Here is a 23,531-nt window from a genome sequence, read left to right on the forward strand (position 1 = left end):
GCTTTGTTTCTAAATACAAAAGGAAAAAAAAAATACAATTCAATCTTGTCCCTGTTTCTACCCGACAACATTAAATATAACTAGCAGAACAAACGTGGCCACAAGCAGCCAGCTATTGGAATAAAAGCAGGTGTGAAGCGTGTTTTCTTCCTCTGACGTGTTTCAAAAGGTCAAAATAATCCAATGTCCAGACTGGAAACAGCAAAACTGCCCGCAGGACAATACCATGGAACATAAAGTCACTGTGCACTGCAGCGGGATTCTGCACAATGCACAGCAGGGCAATGTGTGCGTGTGTGTGTGCGTGCCGGATGGAACTCGAAGCTTTGTGACAGTGAGGTTGCTGGAAATAAATCATGTGGTCAGGAAAGCACAGAGAGTTGGTAAACAAGCCTCCCGTTTTATTCACAGATGGCGATCCATCCGAGTCCTCGTCCGTCAGCGTGACTCTCCGGGCGCTGACCGGTGCTTTTCTGAAGTGATTTGTGTCCTAGTGATGCTATCGAGCTGCAGCTCGCCTCATGTCGGCGTGGCTGCGCTGTGAAACAAGCAAGAGCAAGCCCGATGAGGAATGAAAGCTGGGCTCTGCTTATCTGCTGCCTTGGTGACCTTTCTGATTCTAGCAGCTGCTAGGCACGTCTTTCCAAAATGCACGGCCAGGATAAGCAGAGATATGCACGACAGTACAGAGACGTGATCCTATATCTTAATAAAACACAGACTGAGGAGTGCAGAGGCGCAGAACCGATGAGCCGAGAACTCGGCCGGACGGCCCTGCAGACATTTCAGAATCAGAATCAGAATCAGAAGTGGTTTATTGCCATTGTCAGTGAGGGTTCACAGACTAGGAATTAGAGGAGCTGCTAAACAGCCAGGAGGCCGTCCGCCGCTTTGCCCGCCTTAAATGTCAGTGTTTACAATAACACTACCTCTGTCACCGGGAACAGGATCCTGTTAATTCATTGTTCATCACATGCTCTTTAATGTCAGTCCTGGATGGACTCCATCGCTGGGACAGCCTTCCAGCCGCCTCAGCGGCGCTTCAACACGCTGCAGAGCCTTCGGCTCGCCACCATGAAATGCAGATACATCCGGTCAAAGCCCGAGACAAAGTCGACGAGGGCTGCGAACGATCCTGCTCATGCTGCTGCAAAGCACAGCTTCTTACGTCTGATTGGATGAACCGATGCTGAACGACCAAGCAGGAGGAACGGCAGTGCAGGAAACCACGCCTACTATTCCTGCAACCGAATGTTTCTAGATCCATGTTTTTTCTTACCTTCTCATGGAACAAATTGAAAACTAGAATATTAATAGATTCTTGGATCTTGGGGGGGTGTCCAACCAGGACAGGATTACGATTATATTACCAGCCATAAAACTACTGAAAGGAAAAATGAAAGCTGCATAGAAATGATGGAGAGTCAGGAGGCAGGAGACAGGAGGCAAGAGACAGGAGGAAAGAGACAGGAGGCAGGAGACAGGAGGCAAGAGACAGGAGGCAAGAGACAGGAGGAAAGAGACATGTCTTTTATGTACTGATCCAATAAAGGCTTCTTTCAAAGAGACAAGCAGTCAAATCTGACCGGGATGGTGATTACGGACCAACACAGGAAGCGTGACTCTCACTTGAGTCAGCCGAGCGCATCTCCAGGAAGAAGAGTAAATACACCTGGTGATCAGGGATCAGACTGGAGCGCCATCAGCCTCAGCAGCAGGAGCAGCGCGGTAATCAAAGGGACGGCGTGATGCCGGCAGCTGTGATGAGCCCCCCCCCGCCCCGGGCCAGACACTCCAGCCAGACGGCGCAGCCGAGCAAAAGGAGCCCTCTTCGTGCCTGACTGTAGCTTTAAGGATTTGCTTTTCGTGTCTGTCATCAGCCGTGAGCTCACTTGATGTCTTCTTTATGCGCAGACAAAAAGCGAATGACAGAGCACGAAGGGAACCAGACGGCGGCGTGCGACCGGTTGCGACCGGCAGACACGTTTCTCCTGGAGCAGCGCTTTGCAGGGGCGCACTCGTCTGCTGTCAAATGCTGCACAGCCTGGACATCCAGGCTGAGTTCAACTAGACATCAACTCCGACTGCATTCCAGCCAGGAAGCCGAGCACGTTGTCATTCAAGGCTCGATTTCATCTACTTTTGCAGTCGACAAAATCAAATAATGCCATGAGATGAATAAGAGATTCTCGCCCTTCCTGAGTAGAGGGGTGTTTTTACATGTTGAACGCACAGGGGACTCTGCAGAGCTCTAATTCCAGCTCTCATGGAGACGTCTGCTACCAGAGTACACTGGCCTGAACTGATTGTGAAGTATCTTTTGGCAGCATTTGACGCCGCGCCACTGGTTTGATACGGAGATGATTGGTGAAGAATTCACAAATTTAATTTGCTTCGTCTCTGAGGACACAAGCGCCTCAAATTTTCATTTAGATCCTCCTTGGAAGACATTTCAGTGTAGAGTCCTTAGAGAGGAGCGCCATGGCGTGATGGAGACGCTGGCTGCTACAGATAATCGGACACAGTAACACTGCAAAGCTGGGATCCAGTCCCTCCCTATAGAATGTTGGGGTATAAACTAACATGATTCATAGTATCGTTAACAGACACGGTTGGATCAAACTATCTGTGTCTGATCCAAGTGATTGACTGGAATACAGAAACCCTTCTAAATATAAACTATAAAAATAAATACACATTGACCTTTGGTGAAAAATTGCAAATGAGTGATATCAAAAAACTACGATCTAGTACTACTAAAACTACCTTTAATGCAATGTTGCGATCTAAGTATGTTCGATCTAAGTATGTCAGTTTGAATAAAATCTACGGAACTGAGATGCTGCATCTCAGAGTGGATCGTGGAGCGTCACTGACTTCGTGTTGGAATAGTCGTCTCTGATCCACAACAAGAAGAGCGCGAAAGCACAGGAAAACGTTTCCATCATCTAAACTTCAACGGCAGACTTCCAAGATGAAAGAGCTCTTTCTCGACTGGCCGTTTCATTCCCAGATTCAAGAAGAGGAAGAAATTCACCCAAAAACAGTGCGAAAATAATACCATTGTATGAAGTGTGTGTGTGTGGGGGGGGGGGGGCAAAGATGTTACCTTGTCACTGCATTCCTCACATCCTCACTAACCTCCTCCGGCCCAGATGTGAAGCCCATCTGCTCCACAACCAACACCAAGGCCCTTTCAGATCCATGGCTGCCATAACTTTGCCCCGTTGTTTTATACCAAATAATTCAAAGCAGCCTCGCAGATGGCCATGCAGTCCCTCCGCTTTGATGAGTCAGAGCTTTTGGGGCAGCGCTGGTTTAAAACAGCAGCGGCACGAATCTAGCAGGTGTGCAGGACCAAACTGAGTCCTGGTTAGACTCTAAAGAACTCAAGGCAACCGCTCGCTCAGGTCAAAAGGTCAGCCGTAATTGCCGGAGGCCTTTTTTGGGTGGAGGCAAATGGACCCCCCCCCCTCCCCCCTCCTTTCTCCTGAGTAAAAGTGGTCTGCCACAAACTCATTATGATTTCCAAGTGTGATGATCTGAATAAAAGGGGAGGGGGTGAAGCAGGGGGTTGAAGACATAATTAGTTTTCCTCACTGCAGGAGACAGTTTGCTGATGAGACAATGAAAGGCAAGACAAAAAATGAGCTGTCAATCTCCCCCGGTTCTTTCATCTCACAAAGCACCAGTGAGTCACCCCAAAAATCCCCACACAAACCCTCCAACCGCAATGCATGACTGTTACGCAACCCCCCCACCCTGCTCTGCCAGCGCCTCCACCATGAACCGCTCCACAGCATTCCGGAACGGAAGGGGAAAAAAATAAATAATCCGGGCCACGCTCTGAAAAATCCAGGGATGAAGAAAAAAGTCAGACGCCGTGAATCGATGTGTCTCAAAGATAAATCTAGTCCTCCAGAAGAGTCACAAAACATAGAAACCATTTTACACGCAGCCCTTAAAGGAATAACCTCAACTCACTCAGTGTTTCCTGCAGCAGCAGCCAATCAGGAACAAGGAAAAACCTCCTATTAAATGCATCACATTATTGGTGCATTACCCTCTTGGTTGCAGCGTGCACACTGACTCCGTCCTCCAGACCTCGTCAGGTTACCAGCTCCTCATCGTCTCGGGGGCGGGGGGGCATCCATTTCTAAACTGCTAAAGGTCGTCAAGTCCTGCAACTCTCTTTCCCTTGATGTGAAATCTTACTCTGATGCAGCCTCAGGCAGATCTGGATGCTTCCCTGTCTTTGATGCATGAAATGTCCTCTCTGGCGAACAGACAAACTCCATCGCCGGCAGGAAACAGCCATCAAAGTTTGTCTATTGACTGGGGATTGTGTGTGCGTTGTCCACTAGGGGGGATCGAACGCTATTGGACGACCATGGCGTGCAACCCTGCTTGGCTTTTATTGCCCTTGGAAGTCCTTTTAACTCCTTTGGCAGGAAATGAAACACTCGACTGGCTCTGTGCCGCAGCCACTTGCAGCCCAGGCCGCGGCATTCCCGAGCATGTGTTCCATGTAACGGGAGGTTCTGGGAGTCACAGGTGCACACTGACAGGGTGTGTGTGCGACGTGTGCGTCACTGACAGGGTGTGTGTGGGACGTGTGCGTCGGCATGATGGACTGCATGCGAGTGAGTCCATAAAGGAAGAGAAAGGGAAGGTATGTTGGTGTTTACTGAGGCCTTCCAGCCGCCGGGGGCAGTAAACATTCCGGAGGCAAGGCCAGCTGCCCCCACCGACCGGTCGGCGCTCCCAAACGCACGGGGGGGGGGGGCTTAAAACGGGGAACACAGCGATGTCAGCTGCTGGCTTCTGATTTGGTATCGGCTGTTAGCTTTGGAAATGACCCTGATATTTATTTACACCATTCTAAATAATGAGGTGATCATCCCTACGGCCTCCTCGTCTGCCAGGACCCCCCCCCCCCCCTCCACCCATTCAGCTTGAGTCCATCAGACCCGGCGACCGGGTCCCGTCCCGTCCCGTCCTCACCCACCCCATTCGGCGTCTCAGGCTGCGATGGCGTTACGGTGGGACGAGTCACTACAGACGATCACCTTGATGATGCACATGGTGTTGAATCATTGATTGGCCGCCGACCATCCTGGAGACCCGCCCTGCTCGACCTGACAAGGGAGGAACCAGGAAGAGTTTCATCACCGCCAAAAAAAGACAAACCCAGGATCTTATCCTTTCACTGATTCTTCAAGCTCATATATTAGAATTATTGTTTGGTTTATATTTAAATTGAACTATGTAAAATATATTTATCATATGAGCAGGATTTTAAATTTTAGCCGCAGCCTTCTTCGGATATTTTTCTTTGTCAACAGTTCCATTTGATGTGAAAATGCTTAAAACGTTCTCACTGCTTTGTGAAGTAATTGATGAACATTTATTGGAAGCTTTGATCTCCTGCTGTGGCTTTGAGCTCTTTGAGCCATTTCTCGCTGTTCTCCTCTCGGTGGAAAGAAGGAAGCCCACATCTACCCTTTTACGGCGTTTCCAATATGCGATCATTAGCCTGCTCTCCCGGCCGCTCTTTTCCTCTGTTTCCTTTCGCACCTGATGCATTGTGCTGATTTATTATACCTTGCAGCCAAACCAAAGTTCTGGCTTTCAAACTCCTTTATTGTTATTATCAGTATCCATTTTTAGAAATGATAAATGCCATAAATTCAGGCTTTCCCAGCAGTAGCGAGATGATGGACGATCCGGTGCGGCTCTCCGGTGAGGAGTTCGCTGCTCCGCGCTGAGAGCATATTGTGCTCGGAGTGCTAGCGCTACTAAATATGTAAATTCCCCCGGCAGCTCTTTTTCGTCTCAGGCCACACCGTTATTTGTCCCAGGCTTCATCTGCTGCATCAGCCTTAATTAGTGGAAGTCACTCGGAGACATTAATAAATGTCCAACAAAGCTGAGACGGAATATATTAGAGTTCCATTTCTGTCGACATTTCTCATCAACTACCCTCAGCTGGGTAATTTCGCTGAGTGAACCCTCGTGATCCGTCACCCTGAGGTGGTGACAGGTAGTGGGCTCAGGTGGCCTCCGCCCTGCCTCCATGTACGGCTGCATCCACATGCTAACGGTCTGATCACAGCTGGGACAGGCCTCCATGTTCAGACGACACCGCTCTGGCGTCGCTTCATCAGAGTCCCATCGTGGTGACGCTCGTCCTGATTTCTCGTGGTGAGATGAGAGTTTCCTCGACCGCAGTGTGTCTACAATGAAGGAGCTGGTTATTGACTTTGGGAAACACGAGGAAAATAGCAATGAAAGAACAAGCCAGAGTGAAAACGTAGAAAGTGTTGAATCTATACCACCCATTTATATCAGCACTAGATGATCGTCCCATCTACAAGAGGATGGATGATGGGTGGCTGGGTGGATGGATGGATGGGTGGATGGATGGATAGTTGGTAGTTGGATGGATGGTTGGATGGATGGATGGTGGACGGATGGATGGTTGGATGGATGGTGGGTGGATGGATGGATGGATAGATGGATGGATAGTTGGTAGTTGGATGGATGGATGGATGGATGGTGGGTGAATGGATGGTTGGATGGGTCGATGGTTGGATGGATGGATGGATGGTGGGTGGATGGATGGGTGGCTGGTTGGATGGGTCGATTGGTTGGATGGGTCGATGGTTGGATGGATGGTGGGTGGATGGATGGGTGGCTGGTTGGATGGGTCGATTGGTTGGATGGGTCGATGGTTGGATGGATGGTGGGTGGATGGATGGATGGGTGGATGGGTTCTCACCAGCTCTTCGTGTGAGGTGAACTTTCACCTCTACCTCCGTACCCTGTCAGGCTAAACTCTGGGCCGCATGGCGCTGACATGCTAGCATGCAGCGGTGTCGAGTCAAACGGGTCAGTGTGTGTTGCTGCTGCTTTACGCCTGCAGACAATTCCTCACTTTGCAAAAGAAGGTTTTACGATATCGCAAAATACACACCCACATTTAATATCCCCAAAACACTGATACGTGCCACCGTGCTCGGGGGAATCTTTCTCCGGGGCCAACCTGTGCAGAAAATGAGTTGTCAAATGTCTGTCCTGATAAAAGAGAGCGACCGACATCTGTGAGTCCAGGGAGGAGAGGTTCCGACGCAACAGCCGGGTTTCTGTGTGGAAGCAAGCGGCAGATCGGCTGCCCGAACAAGCCTCGGTATCGCTCTGCCCCTCGCAGAGGCCTGAATAATTAAAAGCGCGTCTGTGTCGGCAGCCTATAGGACGACGATGAATCTCTTTTCAACTTCCACATATTCCCAGAGCTCTGAGCACAACACACCGGAATGCTGCAACTTTCCAGACACTTTTCAGAACGGAATAATATTACAGTCTGCAAATGTCCCAAATTAATCATGCTGCATCGAAACTGGGATGGGGGAGAGTTCGGTTGTTATGAAAGCATCTAAAAATAATCCATAACACACACACACACACACTCAAATGCAAAGTTACAAATAACATCATCATTTAACACGAATGTTATAATCAATATTTAATGATGCTTTTCTTTCTGGTTGTTCACAGTGTGTGGAGAACATAATGTGGCACACACACACACACACACAGACACACAGGCACACAGGAACACACACACACGTAAGAGGTACAGACTGACAGAATCATAAAAAAAGAAAGAAGGGAATTCCATTACCACTATTTATTCACCATCTTACACACACAACTGGCTTTGTCCTCTAAAATTGTCTTCAATCAGACTTGTTGAATCTTTGGCCTCGCTAACGATTGTGTTGCAGTTGGCAGATTTCTTTATGCATGCGTGACCAAAGTCTTTCCTCTGCAGCCCGGGACTCATGCTCGGCTGTTTCTGATTCTATAGATTCCTTATTCACAACAAGCCCTGCTTATATAAGCCGAGCCAGCCCGCTGGTTGGGGTCCATTCTCGCCTCCAGCTCTGCGAGGATGTGTCTGACTGTTCTTTCTGATGCAGTGAAACAGCCCGCTGCTCTGACAGGCTCCCTGCACCAGGAGAAAAGTCCGTCCGATGGCAGCAACTGATGCCGAGTGAAGGGGGGAGACGCGACGCTTCTATGAGGGAGGGCTCATTCAAGCGCGGCGGATTCGGGGGGGATTTAGGGAGCTCGTCTGCCAGCAATAAAGGCTGAAACAGGATATTTGGTGAGATTAATTACCGAGATAGGCCACGATAATGCCATTTAAATGGGAAAGTAATTAAAGTGCACGTTCCATGAAAATTATTCATTGCTGACGGATTGGGTGGCAGACAAATCAGGAGGCACTTACAGAAAAGCTACAGGTTAAGCGCTCCGAGCTGCTGCTCTGAGACCAGCACACTTTTATTGCAGCTGTTGAATCTTGCTGCTTTGCCCAGCTCTCATCAGATTACAGGTAGCATGTGCAGCAGGAGGGCGGCAAGAAGAACGGGCTCCCAGGTAACGTAGAATCAGGGACAAATGCAGCAAAGGAGCGTCCCTTAATGCTGCAAAGGAGCGTCCCTTAATGTTACAAAGGAGCGTCCCTTAATGTTGCAAAGGAGCGTCCCTTAATGCTGCAAAGGAGCGTCCCTTAATGCTGCAAAGGAGCGTCCCTTAATGCTGCAAAGGAGCGTCCCTTAATGCTGCAAAGGAGCGTCCCTTAATGCTGCAAAGGAGCGTCCCTTAATGCTACAAAGGAGCGTCCCTTAATGTTGCAAAGGAGCGTCGCTTAATGCTGCAAAGGAGCGTCCCTTAATGCTGCAAAGGAGCGTCCCTTAATGCTGCAAAGGAGCGTCCGCTAAATGCTGCAAAGGAGCGTCCCTTAATGCTGCAAAGGAGCGTCCCTTAATGCTGCAAAGGAGCATCCCTTAATGTTGCAAAGGAGCGTCCCTTAATGCTGCAAAGGAGCGTCCCTTAATGTTGCAAAGGAGCGTCCCTTAATGTTGCAAAGGAGCGTCCCTTAATGCTGCAAAGGAGCGTCCCTTAATGCTGCAAAGGAGCGTCCCTTAATGCTGCAAAGGAGCGTCCACTTAATGCTGCAAAGGAGCGTCTGCTTAATGCAGCTAAAGATTAGCATGGCCCAGTAAGGCTCCTGATGCTAAACAAGTGCAGCGTAGAGGGTGTTGACCTCCAGAGATTAGTCTGACACTCCTTTAATACATTCTTTATGAAAATGTGGTAAGAAATGAGTGAAAGCAACTTACAGAAGAGATCTGATAAATACCTTGACATTTAGGGTATTTAGGCATCAATGGCAAATGCATTGTCACCCTCTGGGATGTTGAACGGGCGTTTTCAGCCTTTGAAGATGAGCCATGCTCCACAGCAGTCTGGGAGCGTGATGAGGCCGAGCACTGCATCACACCGCATCGCACTGCAGAGCACTGCAGAGCACTGCATCACACTGCAGAACACTGCAGAGCACTGCAGAGCACTGCATCTCAGTGCATCACACTACGCTGCTCTGCAAGGGGCCAGCAACCCCTTCAATGTCAGCAACCGTTAGTATTTGTAGAGCAAGAAATCGATTAACGGTGCTGATTCACATTCTATTCAGCTGCTGCTTCGGTGGAGCTTTGGGAATCGAACTGAGGGACCTGCAGCTTCTACTTTGACTTGGTTAAGAAAGCTGAGAGGCGATTCGGTTTGTGGGAACAGCAGGAACTCTGCAGATCCAGCCTGACTCCAGACATTTGCTTTCAAGTCTTTATTGGAGTTGTGAAGTCTTCATCAGATGGATTACCATCTGCATCCACATGCTGCACGCTCATAGTGCCAGTCCCCAGGTAAAAGCCCATGATCATCATGATCATCATGCAGCAGGTGGAGAGGAGGGAGGGATGAGCGAGCTCCTCTCTCCTGCAAGGCGCTAAAATCTCAACACACAAGGTTAACCACGTCTAAATGATGAGCCATCATCACTGAATAATCCTCTAATGAGTGGTCTGGCATGCTAGCTGGGAAAAGGCCGATTGTTTGGGAACGCTGCGATGCACCTATTACAAAACTCTCAAGCCTTCCCAAACAGGCCGGGAAGAGTTGGATCAGCAAGGGTCCGACGAGGAGGGTGAAAAGGCCTGCAGCTGGAGCCCAGCTCAACATGGGAACATCGTCAAGCGAATCCTATTGTCCAGCGCTTCAGTCAAAATGAGGAGACTCTTGACTTCAACCACTTAATCCGGTAAAGCCATAACGAGGATCATCCCCTGAAGCAGACTGAGGGCCGGTGCAGAGACAGCGCCGAAATACTCAAGATGTCCCATTTCATTATGAGCGGCCGGAAAAGAGTTTTCCTCTGCCTTTGTCCTGCAGGCCGTCCTCTCCTCGCCAGCCTCGCCAAATGCATCATCTCTGACATCGCCTCCTGCACACATCCGTTCAGCGGCCTGCATGAGAGCTGCAAACCTCCGCCTGCAGACGGATGTTTTAAAGAGGGCGGTGGCAGGCGAGCGGCCCGACGAAGCGTTAGCGAGCGACGACGTCTGCGTGACGATGACTACGTTCAGAGGCAGCGGCTGCAGCCAGAAACACGGGCCCCACATCCAGCGCCAGCGCGCCGCTTCCAGCTTTAAATCAGCATAGTCAGAACATCAGTTTGGGCCAACTGTGTTTCATGGATGATCAAGCATGAAAGAGGAAGCTTGTTGGATGGTGCCATAGAGAAAATTAAAATACAGCATTGCTGTGGATCCCCTGGAGACTGTCGGAAACACTGGGATTTGCATCGTTGCTAAGCTAATAATGTTTACCAATGCAGTGTTAATATACACATCGTGTTATTCTAGGTAATATGTATATTATGGATACGACCATTCATGCTAATGGATAATGATTACTGCCGTTTGCATATGACAGATTTTAAGCACTTCCATGTTCCTAATGCCCACATGCCCTCTCAGCTGGGGCAAAGGGGCAACTGTGGCCAGACTGGAGGGAGGGACCCATTTTACTTAACGTCAGCTTCAAAGAAATCCTTCACTCTTGTTTGCTTTTGAAAATCCAGATGAAGAGAGAAACTTGACATAAAATAAAAACTGTTTGTGTGAAGTTCAAGTAAAAGTAAAAGTTTAATCCTTTATGAAATATAAATGCAACGATGAATGCAACGATTTTGCGTTCGCCCGTCGGAGGAACGGTGCACAGATCTGTAATCAATAAACTGTTGATGTGCTCGTCCTTACCTGCTTGGCCAGTAGCGATGCTAACGGCTGCGAACAGCCTCTGTGTCCGGCTCAGGTCCGACACGCCGTTCACGGCCTCCACCTCAAAGGTGTAGTTGGCGTGGGCCAGCAGGTCCACGATGGCCACATACGTGTCCACTAATCCCGACTGGGTGGGGGAGAATCCCACGTTCGGCCCACATGGAACGCACTCCTCGGGCTCCCAGCTGCAGCGCCGGCATATAACCCTGTAGCTGACGTCATTGCGCCCCCCCGTGTCTGCTGGCGGGCTCCACTCCAGGCTGACGGTGGTCTGGTTGATGTTGTACACCAGGTTCTGCGGTGCTGAGGGAGGTCCTGTCAGAGGTGGACACGGAGGAAGCCAGAATTAAATAAGTGGCTGCCAACAGTGTGGATTGACTGGATCTGTGCCGTCACTGGCATCTGAGAAAACACTGCAGGACACGCCAGCCCCAGCCCGAGAGCCAAACACACTCGCTCACATATAATAAGGCTCAGACCCCCCCCCAAAAAAACAAGGTGCATGTAGACTGGTAGGAAGTCAGCTCTGGCAGGCACCAAGGTCAGTGCTGCAACAGGAAGCGGAGCCTGACGAGCTTCATCCCGCTACAGCTTTATGCCGCCGTTTGTATGAACGCCGAACCCACTCGCTTCCACACAGCCCGCCATCGTCATTTACGCCATAGAATGTCATTCATTACATGACTATAAAGGGTTTATCAGTTTAAAAAGTCACATAAACATATCAGAGCGTCCCAAAATAAAAGTGACAAGTTGACTGCGTGACGTTTGATGGCTCATGAATGTTAGCTATAAAACTGACTGAAAGCTTATTTACTGAAACAAACGCACAACTGGTTTCATTCAATTTAAACTTTTAGCTAAATTCAATGTTTTACCCTCAATTCTCTTTCAAATTCAATAAAATCGAATTAAAGCGTCGATGTCTATGAAAACATTCCCGACACACAGTAAACATGGGGGGATGAGGAAGCTGACATTTTGACTGGCGAACATGGAACATGATGAAGGAAGTCCGACAGTCATCATCCTACAAGACCGGTTTGGACCGCGACCCCCTCCTGGAATAGCTGCTGGACTGTTTGGCTTTAAATGTCCTGTGTCCTGACTTCTGTCACCGGTTAGGTTGATTTTAATTCCATTCATTTTGAGCCTTGTGCCCTCAGTTAGATTGTTAGTGTCCGTCCTACTGTCCAGCGCTCCTGTTTCCTGTCTGAATACGGGTCTTACCTGATCCCTAGTCTCGCCTGTTTCCCACCTGAATACGGGTTCTGCCTTACCCTAGTCTCGTCTGTTTCCTGTCTGAATACGGGTTCTGCCTGACCCTAGTCTCGCCTGTTTCCTGTCTGAATACGGGTTCTGCCTGATCCCTAGTCTCACCTGTTTCCTGTCTGAATACTGGTCTTGCCTGACCCTAGTCTCGCCTGTTTCCTGTCTGAATACGGGTCTTACCTGATCCCTAGTCTCGCCTGTTTCCCACCTGAATACGGGTCTTGCCTGACCCTAGTCTCGTCTGTTTCCTGTCTGAATACGGGTCTTACCTGATCCCTAGTCTCGCCTGTTTCCTGTCTGAATACGGGTCTTACCTGATCCCTAGTCTCGCCTGTTTCCCACCTGAATACGGGTCTTGCCTGACCCTAGTCTCGTCTGTTTCCTGTCTGAATACGGGTCTTACCTGATCCCTAGTCTCGCCTGTTTCCTGTCTGAATACGGGTCTTACCTGATCCCTAGTCTCGCCTGTTTCCCACCTGAATACAGGTCTTGCCTGACCCTAGTCTCGCCTGTTTCCTGTCTGAATACGGGTCTTGCCTGACCCTACTCTCGCCTGTTTCCTGTCTGAATACGGGTCTTGCCTGACCCTACTCTCGTCTGTTTCCTGTCTGAATACGGGTCTTGCCTGATCCCTACTCTCGTCTGTTTCCTGTCTGAATACGGGTTCTGCCTGACCCTAGTCTCACCTGATTCCTGCTCCTCGTCTGATTAGTTTGCCTCTTTGGACTGATTACCTGGTGTTCTGAACTCTGATTACCTTCGTTTCTGCATCAGCCTTCGCTCCTGCTGTGCTTCTGGGTTCCATCTGCCTGTTTCATACGAAGCGTGACAGCCCTGCTCTGTTCATCAACTCGCTGCTTACTTGGTTCTCTGTTGTTCGGTACTTGCCAGATAACATTCAGCGCGTTATTAAAAGCTTCCTGAAAATTAGGCCACCGAAGCGCTGAAAGGGAAGTGAATGAATGAGATCCATCGGAAATCCATTGGAATTGATAGATTAAGTAAAGGTACAGTGGAACCTCGGGTCTCGAACGACTCGGTTCTCGGACAAAAAAAATTGAGTTTAAAATGCCGCGGAAGTCAAACAGTGGAGCCAAGTCAGACCGAAGACGCGAGAGGCAGAGTCAACCAGAGTCGGTTCAGTTTGAGTCGACCTCCCATAGGAGAAAGACTGTGCTCATGTTTTGCTTTGTTCTCTTTAGCTCTTAGTCATGGATCTAAAAGGCAGCAGTAAAAAATATTGGAAAAGAAAACAGGAAAGTAGTGAGAACAACTGTTGAACTAAAGAGGGAAATAATCACCAAATATGGAAATGGATTTGGGTTTTCGGGATCTCGCTGCAGGACGGGATGGAGAAATCAATGATTTAGACTTGAGCTAAAGAGAAGGAATAAAACCCAGGAGGACAGTTACCCAGTCATTTCATGGAGGAGGACTCCCTTTCAAAGGAATAACCCCCCCCCCCCCCCCCCTCCCTCCCGACACCGCAGCAAAACGGGATGTAAATGATACAGAATTGTGTTAACCTTTGTTCATCTCAAAAATCTAAAGGTTAACAAAGTGAAAACACTTAATCTAATATAATCCCGAGAGCATTAAAGACGCAGTACAATGAAGAAAACCCTCAGGTTTGAACAGCAAACATTGGAAGCACCTGGCTTAATGTGGACACATCATTTACTCCATTAAAATAAATAGCAGGGTCTGGAAAGTTTTTGAAACCCTGATGCCAGAAATGCTACGTGCCTTTCAGGCAGACGGGTACCTGGTGCTCCTTTACAATGTCGGTTTGCAGGCAAACACAGCTGCTGATTCGTCCAGATGCAGAAGGGATTTTGTTTTGTGGTCTTTGTTAGCAGTTTAAAATCTGCAGCTGATGACTGATACCTGTTTACAGGGTGCGATGAAAGGGGCTTGCAGGGAAGCAGAATGTGCAGATAGCCACTTTGCATGTCTTCCCACCGCCAAAGGGATTCTGTGGCGGCACATCAAATACACAGCAGCGCACGTAATGTCTTCTTAAGTTCATTTCTACCCAAAAAATGGAAATAAACAAATAAAGGACTGACTAACCCACACTATTTAGGAACAAAACCTGAATCTGGATTATCACCAGCCTTAAAATGGCATATACTATGTAACTTGATGTTCAATAACAACGAGCTCCACGTCATCAAAGGTGCACAAGACCACAGTAAACGTTCACATAAAGGCAACGAGATTAGCTCATCTCGTAAAACAATGAATCACAAATGCTGCTTTTATCTCTCAGATTCCAGCCTGTTGGCTTTTATGGGCCAGATGTTGATAGAAATAACCCCCCCGGTGCCGTAAAGATTATATGACTTGTATTCTTTGTTTATGGATGTTTTAAGAACGTCTTCATGTTGTTCTCTGGGAGATCTAAACTGTTATGTGTTGTCAGGAATTATTCTTTGAGGTAATGATGAAGAGGACCTCCCCATAAATCTGTCTCGTTTGCTGACAACAACAAAAGGTCATGCGTACGCATAAAGCCCGAACCTGCAGCAAATCGAGGCTCTCTACTAAATGCACGTGTTTGTTGGTCCCGTTCTACCGATCAGAGCCGAGGCCTCAGCGGAAGCATCCATATTCATGATTCTCAGGTAAACGAGGAGAGACCGAGGAAGATCAAAGAGCCACCTGTGGAAAGTGAAGAGGAGACGAGTGACTGACGCTGGCGCCGCTCGACTCCGGCCTCGACCCCGGCCTCGACCCCCTTCGGACAAAGGGAACGTGCGCCTCAGCACAACCTCTCACGCACACGTGACGCACACACACACACACTCTGGATCTTTCATTCTAGTATATTTATGGTCACGGAAAGTACTGATAATAGCTCATCGAGCTTGTGATGCTCTCATTGGGTCTCAGGTGCCACAGATCAAAGCAGTGGATTCTCACCAACAACAGGTGAAGGGAAATTAAATCAGGCCGACCCTTGATCTAGCTTTTCACACACACACACACACTTATCCTTTCTGCATAATCGGGCCTGGAGTTCGAGCGTTTTGCAGCAGAACATCAGATTGGAGCGGTCGTGTTTGGGGTTCTGGACTTCTAGCTCGAGCTATGCTAATAATCTGAATGCTGTCTAACACTATTTGTCTTTTGTATTTGCGTTCGTTAATGAGATCCAGTTTGGTTTTCCCTTCATGTCAGTGACTCGTGAGTTCCGGCCTGTGTTTCACCCACTCAGGTGCATCTTCTGATAATCGCTGGCCACTGCCTTCACGCTGAGTCAGTGGCCGACGGTTTGAACTTCTTGCTGCTTGAAGGGCTCGGCTCGCTGACATGTTATCATATCGAGACTCCGGAAACGTGAGAAAGACAAACCGGAGAGTTCTTGAAGAGACAACTGCAGTAGAGTGAGTTTTGAGACGAGTGCTACATCATGTTTGAAGGATAATGTGTCTCATCGCTCATTTCTCTCCTCCCTTGGCGTCACCCTGCTTCGCTGAAAACACCTTGAGGAACATGAAACTTCTCTGCCCCCAGATTTGCCCCGCACCCTGAGCGCTCCGCTGTGTCTGCTCATCCATATAGCTCAGGGGCTTGTCGCTCTCCCTCTTCTTTCTACTCCCCCACTCTGTCTTATCTGCTCGTGTTCGCTCCTCTCACCCCTCCTCCCAGTCAAGTTTCATTTCACGGATTATCCTGCCAGAGCCCCCACAGCCTGAAACGTCTCTATCACTTGCTCGCTCTGCTTCGACGCTGCTACTGTGTGCGGGTGTGTGTGTGTGAGTGTGTTTTTGCTGTGCAACATATGCATGCACAGTTTATGGATGCTAACATGGGCTAGCTTTAAAGCAGAATCTTATGATTTTGTGGAATTAGTTCTCTGCAGCTGCACAAAGCTATCAGCTGCATCCCATAATCTACTACATAGAATACATAAAGCAGTAGCTGATTGCTCATAGGTCATGTTTCACAGTCCACCTCTACTCGTGCAGAGTAGTGAGACCTGAGTAAATCCAAGCTTAGGAAGGAGAGCCTGGTGCTTATCGGCCTTGAGAGGCGCTCCGAGGTACTTTAAACCTCCATGGCCTATTAGCTGGCTGAGCTCTAATTGGGGAGCTGTGGGGGGGGGGGGCAGGGGTGAGCGGTATTCAAATCATCCATGAGGTAATCCTCACTCGACAAATGTGCGTTGTGACCCCGTGACCTCGCATCTAATGATGGCGCTGCAGCAGAACCGGCATGACAGGAGCAGAGCGGTCGTCCTGCGAGTACTTGTGAATAGTACGAGACCACAGGTACGAGAATAGTACCTGTGGTATACTATTAGATGTATAAGTATCTGGTGCTCGTTGGCAGACGACCTACGTGACCTTATCTATACAAAGCATTGAAAAAACCTGCTTCATTTACACTGAAATAACAGCAAAGGAGATGAATGAATGAAAGAATGAATGAATGAATGAATGAATGAATGGGGACAAAGAGACTTTGTGTTTTGATCAACATAAATTTAAATAATTGCATTCAAGCAAATTAAAGCATTCAGATTTGGTCATTTGGTTTTATGATGCTTCAGACAACAAAGATGATGGATGGATGCTGGATGGATGGATGATGGATGGATGGATGATGGATGCTGGATGATGGATGGATAATGGATGGATGGATGGATGATGGATGATGGATGGATGGCTGGATGGATGGATGATGGATGGACAGATGGATGGATGGATGGATGGATGGATGCTGGATGGCTGGATGATGGATGGACAGATGGATGGCTGGATGATGGATGGATGGATGATGGATGGACAGATGGATGGATGGATGATGGATGATGGATGGATGGCTGGATGGATGGATGATGGATGGACAGATGGATGGATGGATGGATGGATGGATGCTGGATGATGGATAGATGGCTGGATGGCTGGATGATGGATGGATGGATGGATGGATGGATGATGGATGGACAGATGGATGGATGGATGATGGAGGCTGGATGATGGATGGATTATGGATGATGGATGGATAATGGATGGATGGATGGATGATGGATGCTGGATGATGGATGGATTATGGATGATGGATGGATAATGGATGGATGGATGGATGGATGATGGATGCTGGATGATGGATGGATTATGGATGATGGATGGATAATGGATGGATGGATGGATGGATGCTGGATGGATGGCTGGATGGATGGATGATGGATGGACAGATGGATGGATGGATGATGGATGATGGATGGATGACCCCTTCGGCAAACATCAGCTTGTTGCGAGGGCACATTTCCTAGAGGGGGCAGCGAAGAGGAGACGACTGCTCAAACTGCCCTTTCTGCCCCCTCGCATCAATCACAGCTGTTGCGTGATTGATGCTTTGCATATGAAAGGCCTCGACAAACATCCGACAGACAAAGGCGTCGCTTCCTCCAGCGCCGTAACGCACGCCGCACGGGAAAGGGCTTGTTGGGAGCAACCTCTTCCCTCATCTTTATTCAGCTTGGATCCGGCTTTCCATGTCCCCACATTACATCTTCATCTCATGTCCTCTCAAATCCTCATCGACACATCCGTAATCTCTGTGTGCCAGACATCCATCGCAGTGTGTTGCTAAGCCATGTGCTATGCTAGCTTTACACATGTCTCAACTGTCAATCAAGCTATTTGTTCAGACAGTGCTAATTCATTTTCAATTACTCATCACTCCTGCTCTGGATGCGGCTGGAAACGGGAATCACGGTGGCATAATCTGGGAAAGAATGAGGAAACGCACGTCCCCAAAGCTGTGCAGAAATTCAGCTGGGTGAATGAGAAGGAGGGTGGATCTATTCGTAGGCGTTAAAAATACATATTTACATAGAGTGGCGGGGGGGGGGGGGGGGGGTCATTAAGTGTAGAAGCAAAGTTAATGAAAAATTATAATGGAAAGTGTGAATTCAGTAATTACTGAGCTGCTGGGCCGGGGTGATTAGCCAGAGCGAGCAGCCAGAGGACACTGCAGAGACGTCCTCCCCACGACGAGTCCCGGGCTCGATCCGTGGCCAGCAACGCCTCACTGCCATCCAGGGCGAAGGCTGCGCTGCCTCCAGGACGACCGCTAACCAACGTTTCGTTGTGCTGAACTCTGCTTCATCAAACCTCTCAGGCTTATGGGCGGGGCATTCGTATATTTATGCACATGGATGGGAACTTTCTGCAATATCAGTGAGTCTGTGATTAAATCAAAGCACGGCAAGCGTGCACGAAGAAGAAACCAGTGCAGTGAAGACATGAAACCAACGAAGAAGAAACGAGTGCAGTGAAGACGTGAAACCAACGAAGAAGAAACCAGTGAAAACATGAAACCAACGAAGAAGAAACGAGTGAAATGAAGGCGTGAAACCAACGAAGAAGAAACGAGTGAAATGAAGGCGTGAAACCAACGAAGAAGAAACGAGTGAAATGAAGGCGTGAAACCAACGGGCTGCTCTCACGTCTCGCCGTTGCTCGCAGCAAAAAGAAAATGTAACATCATTTTAAAGAATCCAAGAAAAGGTGCGACATAAGAACACCTGATGGGGAAACTACTGGAAAAGGCTTGACCAGCAGGAAGCTACTTTATAAAGGAAGACTAATGTTTGTCATACGATGACAACATTAAATCCCACACAGACATCCAGAGCAGCAATGCACCATGAGAGAGAGAGAGAGAGAGAGCGAGTAACTGATTCTGGCTTGGCCTACTTTGCGTGCTGAACAATAAAAGCATGTATTGTTGTTAGTAAATCAGCAAATTGCTGCAAAATACATCACCACAAACATTTAATCCAACCTCTCTGTCGCTCACAGGATTGTGAAAAGAAGCGTGCCGGAGGTGCGTGTCTCTGGTGGACCTGTGGACTCTTGGTCCACCACTCCCCACACAGTAGCTGAACGCGAGGGCGAAACCCAACCCAAAGAGGGATCCGCCGGCGGCCTGTGTAAATAAGAAGCCAACGGCTGGCACCTAACGGGCACACTGTCCAGGACAGACGAGGATGGGGGGTGCTGCAAATATCACTTCTGATCATTAGCAAGCAGCTCGGACAGAAACCAGACATGCAGGCCTGCAAACAAACTCTACTGCTGCTCGGCAGAGGAACCGCTCTGGAGCGCATCTGGAGAGCGGTGCAGGTTGGCTGGGTGGGAGCCGAGAGTGTTGGAATTCAGGTTGCGCTGATCTGTGCTGTGTTTGTGCAACCGCAGGGCAGTCTTACTCGTGCAGGCCGCAGACGGGGGGTCGGACGGGGCTCGGTAATATCCGTCGTCGCAGTCGCAGCGCCAGGAGCCCTCCCGGTCGTTGTAGCTGTGTGCCGGACAGCGGGAGCACTGGAGGTCCTGGGAGGAAGACTTGTAGAATCCACGGCCGCATGCTGCCCAAGGAAGAGAAGAAAGAGTTAGAGAACGACCTTCCGTCCAAGGTCACGGAAAAACAAACACCAGAATGTGAAAAGAAGCGAAGGAAAGGAATCGGTCGAGCGTCGGCCTCCCAGTCCCGACCAGAGGCGTGAAATATCACTGGAACACTTTTTCTCTGTATATTAGATATATCGATTCATGCAGCATTTGGGAGCTATAAATAGAGTATTACCAGCAGTAGCCCCGCTGGGGGGGGCATAAAAAAGAAGTTATTCATCCTGCTTGAACTTGCAATGCATAAGCACACGCATGATAATGAAAATTAAAGCACATTATAAGACACAAATAGAGGGTATTTCAAGAAAAATATTAACATATAAATGTTCTCGACTCAACAGTGAGGATGCAGAGACACTTGGGCAAATCATAATGAGATGCGCCACACGCCCCCCTCCCGCTGAAGCGTTAGTTCAGGGATAAACTGCAACCGCTCCTTCTGGGGGGGGGGGGGACAACAAGGCTCGCTTGTTTATAGCAGGTCCTATCTCTGAGAAGAAACATGCCTCCATGAAGCATCCGCACGCCGGCACAGCGAGCGTTGCAGCAGAGCACCTTTGACCAAGCCGGTAAACAAACGTCCGACGGACACGCCTCAGCGAGACGATGAATGGAAGGCCTTCACCCCGATAACCTGCCCAACCAGCTGATCCTCGTTTCCTCAAAGAGAAGCAGAAGCACGGTAGAACACCGAGGACACTCGCAGCAACCTCACTGACGATCATTTGCTTTTGATAAATGGACCTTTCCACAGCCTCAGAGCGGCGACCGGCTGTGGGAGAGACGTGGAAAACGAGACTTCTTAAACAATCTGCAATAGATCCAGATTTGCGTGAGCAGCTCTGCAGACAGACGACATGAGATTGCAGCAGAGCAGGCATCAGCTCCTCTTACAGGTTGAAATCTATCGGCCACCGCTTCCTGTGACACGTCCAGAGTAAGAAGACGAGAGACATCCGGGCGTCTTGTTTCAACACTGACAGAGTGCAATGAGGCGGAGGCGGAGGCGGAGGCGGAGGGTATCCCCATCCCTGCCGCATGAAAGCCCCGTCATCCTCGGTTTATTGCGCCGCGGCAGCTTCGCGAAGCGACAGCTAAGTTTCAGCTCTCATCTTCTTTGAGCTTTTCCTGCCACTAACTGAAAGCAGAGCCATGAAGCAGTGGGTCTGCGATGCTGACCGGACGGATGCGTGTCTGGAACTGCTTGCTCAGCATATTTAGATGCCGTTTACTGCGTGTGTATTTCTGACGAGCCATAAACAGCAAGGGACGCCGGGCAGCCTTCGGTGCAGCACGTAAACACTCGTCTCAACAAGGAGAAGTCCTGCAGGTTCAAGACTGGCGAGCCCCTCCCAGACCTCGCGTTCTCCAGCCATGCTGGACTGTTTAAACTTTCTCATAAGTCAGCGTGTCTGTTTGCTTTGGGTTTTGGATGGCTCATCTGTCCATCTCCCACCCCGGCCATCTGAAGAAACGTGGTAGAAAAGAGGGACCCGGTTCAGGTTAGGGTGAGTGCATGGAGGGAGAAGGAGGGCGTAACAAATAAACACGGCTTCATTGTTTAGGGTTCGGCTGTGTGTGCCGGGCGAGGAGTTCGCCGCCGCGTTTCAGAGGTGCCCTTAAAAGCTGTTCCTGTTTAACCCTCTTTCCACGACCGTAGCGCCGGCGCTATTGTCGTCTATGCCTGGTGTCACGGTAATAATTCACCGCCCTTACCGGGAACCGGCGCCGGTGCTCCGCCTGAAGAGACCGATTTCGACCAGCAGGTGGCGCTGGTACTACGGCCGTAATGACGCCCGGGTGCGCCCTCACTATCCGAAGGTAAATGGTTAAACCAGCACAGCTGTAAAATATATTCTATTATATAATTTAATAACACTCAACCACATATATCTCCCCAACATTAAAAATGTTCATGTAATAATAAGCAGTAGTCTTTTTTATGAGCTATCCGAGCTAGCATTAGCCCCAGCTGCTTGTCCTTCACGCTAATAATACTTACTTCAAAATGCATTTCTATGTGTCTCTATCAGACGTCAACGTTAGCTCATGGAAGCAAATGAACAGAAGTATATTTAAACGCACACGATGCAGTTTCTGCAGGGACGAACCTCGATGAACACAAATGTGTCCTGGGACCGTAATAATCTTCATTATTGAACATCCCTATTGAAGATGAAAACGAGTTAATGCTTTCGTTTTATTCACATTATTTCAGTAGTTAAAGCGGCATGGAGATGAAATGTGCCATTACCTTGAATAAATGATGTAACTGAACTAAATATATATTAAAGGTCTGGTCGTTTTCCTCATTTTGAGTTGGAAATGGTTCATATTCTACCTTTAATGAAAAATAAAATGGTCAGCGTGATTAGCATTCTGTCTCATCACCTTCCTGCACGGTTGGATTTCAGTGTTGCTATGGCAACCAGCAATAAGCAACAAATCTCCTGACCTGACGGCAGAAATATAATTAAAATACAACTGCTTAATAAGGTCATTTTCAAGTCTGACCAAGCGGACTCGGTTCGGACTCGGTTCGGACTCGGTTCGGACTCGGTTCCGACTCAGTTTGGTTGGGGAGCTGAAAGTCGCAACATTGTTGAATTCATCAGAGATTTCCAACCTTCAGAGCAACATCACATGGTTGAAAGGGAGCTCGTCGATTGGACAAAGTAGGAGGGGAAGTCCCTCCCTGGTGTTTCTCTGGATGATTCACATGCACATGGCTCGTACATTTGGTCCGGTGAGCTTTCACATACGAACCAAACCAGGGTTCACTTGCAAGCGATCCGAGACCCACATTTTCAAGCGCACCAGAGTTCGGACAAGCTTTCACACCTGCCCAAACAAAGCGGACTATCCGAGGAGACGATCTCCGGTCCGTTTAAAGCCGGGGTCCCCAAACTTTTTCCTGTGAGGGCCACATAACTTTTCCCTTCTCTGATGGGGGGCCGGGGTCAGTTTGTCCAGACAGCCACCAAACAACCCTAAAAATGGGTCTCTGGCATTGTTCAGGGGGGCGGGCCAAATGTGGAGGCGGGCCGTAGTTTGGGGACCACTGGTTTAAAGCAAACCAAACAGCTCTGGTGTGAAAAGCGAGTTAAGTCAAGCTTGAGATGTAAAACTGTAAACTGCAGTTCATCCGACCGGCTTTGGCACCCATAAATGTTGACAGAAGCAACAAGGTGGCAAATGAGCTCCCAAAAGCTCCAAGCCAGCGGGACACCAGCAAGTGTTCCTGCAGCTCGCCTCACCGCTGGCTGAGCGTTGAGCCACAAGTAAGGCAAGCGTCCCGGCACAGCAGCACGGACTCACCGCTGGCCGGGTTCTGGACCTCGAGCCAGATGTTGAGCAGAAACACTGAGATGGGATGACACTGAGTGAGAAGTCCTTCGTCTCCTTCTTTCTCCGGTGAAAATATCTAAAAAGCCAACAGTCCGAGAAGAAGGCGCTGCCAAAGTAGCTGAACCCGAAGCGGCAACCACATGCCCAGACAAACACTCTGTAGGATCTACAGCCAGACATGTAATTACATTAGTGGAGATGGGCTGAGTCACTTCTTAAAAAAAGGGGCATTTTTTTAAATTCAGCACAGAAAGCGAGACGTGTCTGCTGGAGGATGCACGCCCACTAAAAGCCGTCT

General features: G+C 48.9%; 1 protein-coding gene across 2 annotated transcripts in view; it reads right to left on the reverse strand.

Moving 5' to 3' along the window:
- The window catches only part of epha7 (eph receptor A7), a 62,318-nt gene that overhangs the window by 23,182 nt on the left and 15,605 nt on the right, over positions 1-23,531 (reverse strand). For both annotated transcript variants that reach the window (XM_068753478.1, XM_068753479.1), the window contains 2 exons: positions 19,687-19,842; positions 11,169-11,504 (listed from right to left, as the gene is read on the reverse strand). In XM_068753478.1, the coding sequence (XP_068609579.1) occupies positions 11,169-11,504; positions 19,687-19,842 (492 nt within the window). The remainder of the gene's footprint in view (positions 1-11,168; positions 11,505-19,686; positions 19,843-23,531) is intronic.

Source organism: Brachionichthys hirsutus, chromosome 20 (genome assembly GCF_040956055.1).
Source record: "Brachionichthys hirsutus isolate HB-005 chromosome 20, CSIRO-AGI_Bhir_v1, whole genome shotgun sequence".
NCBI classification, from domain to species: domain Eukaryota; kingdom Metazoa; phylum Chordata; class Actinopteri; order Lophiiformes; family Brachionichthyidae; genus Brachionichthys; species Brachionichthys hirsutus.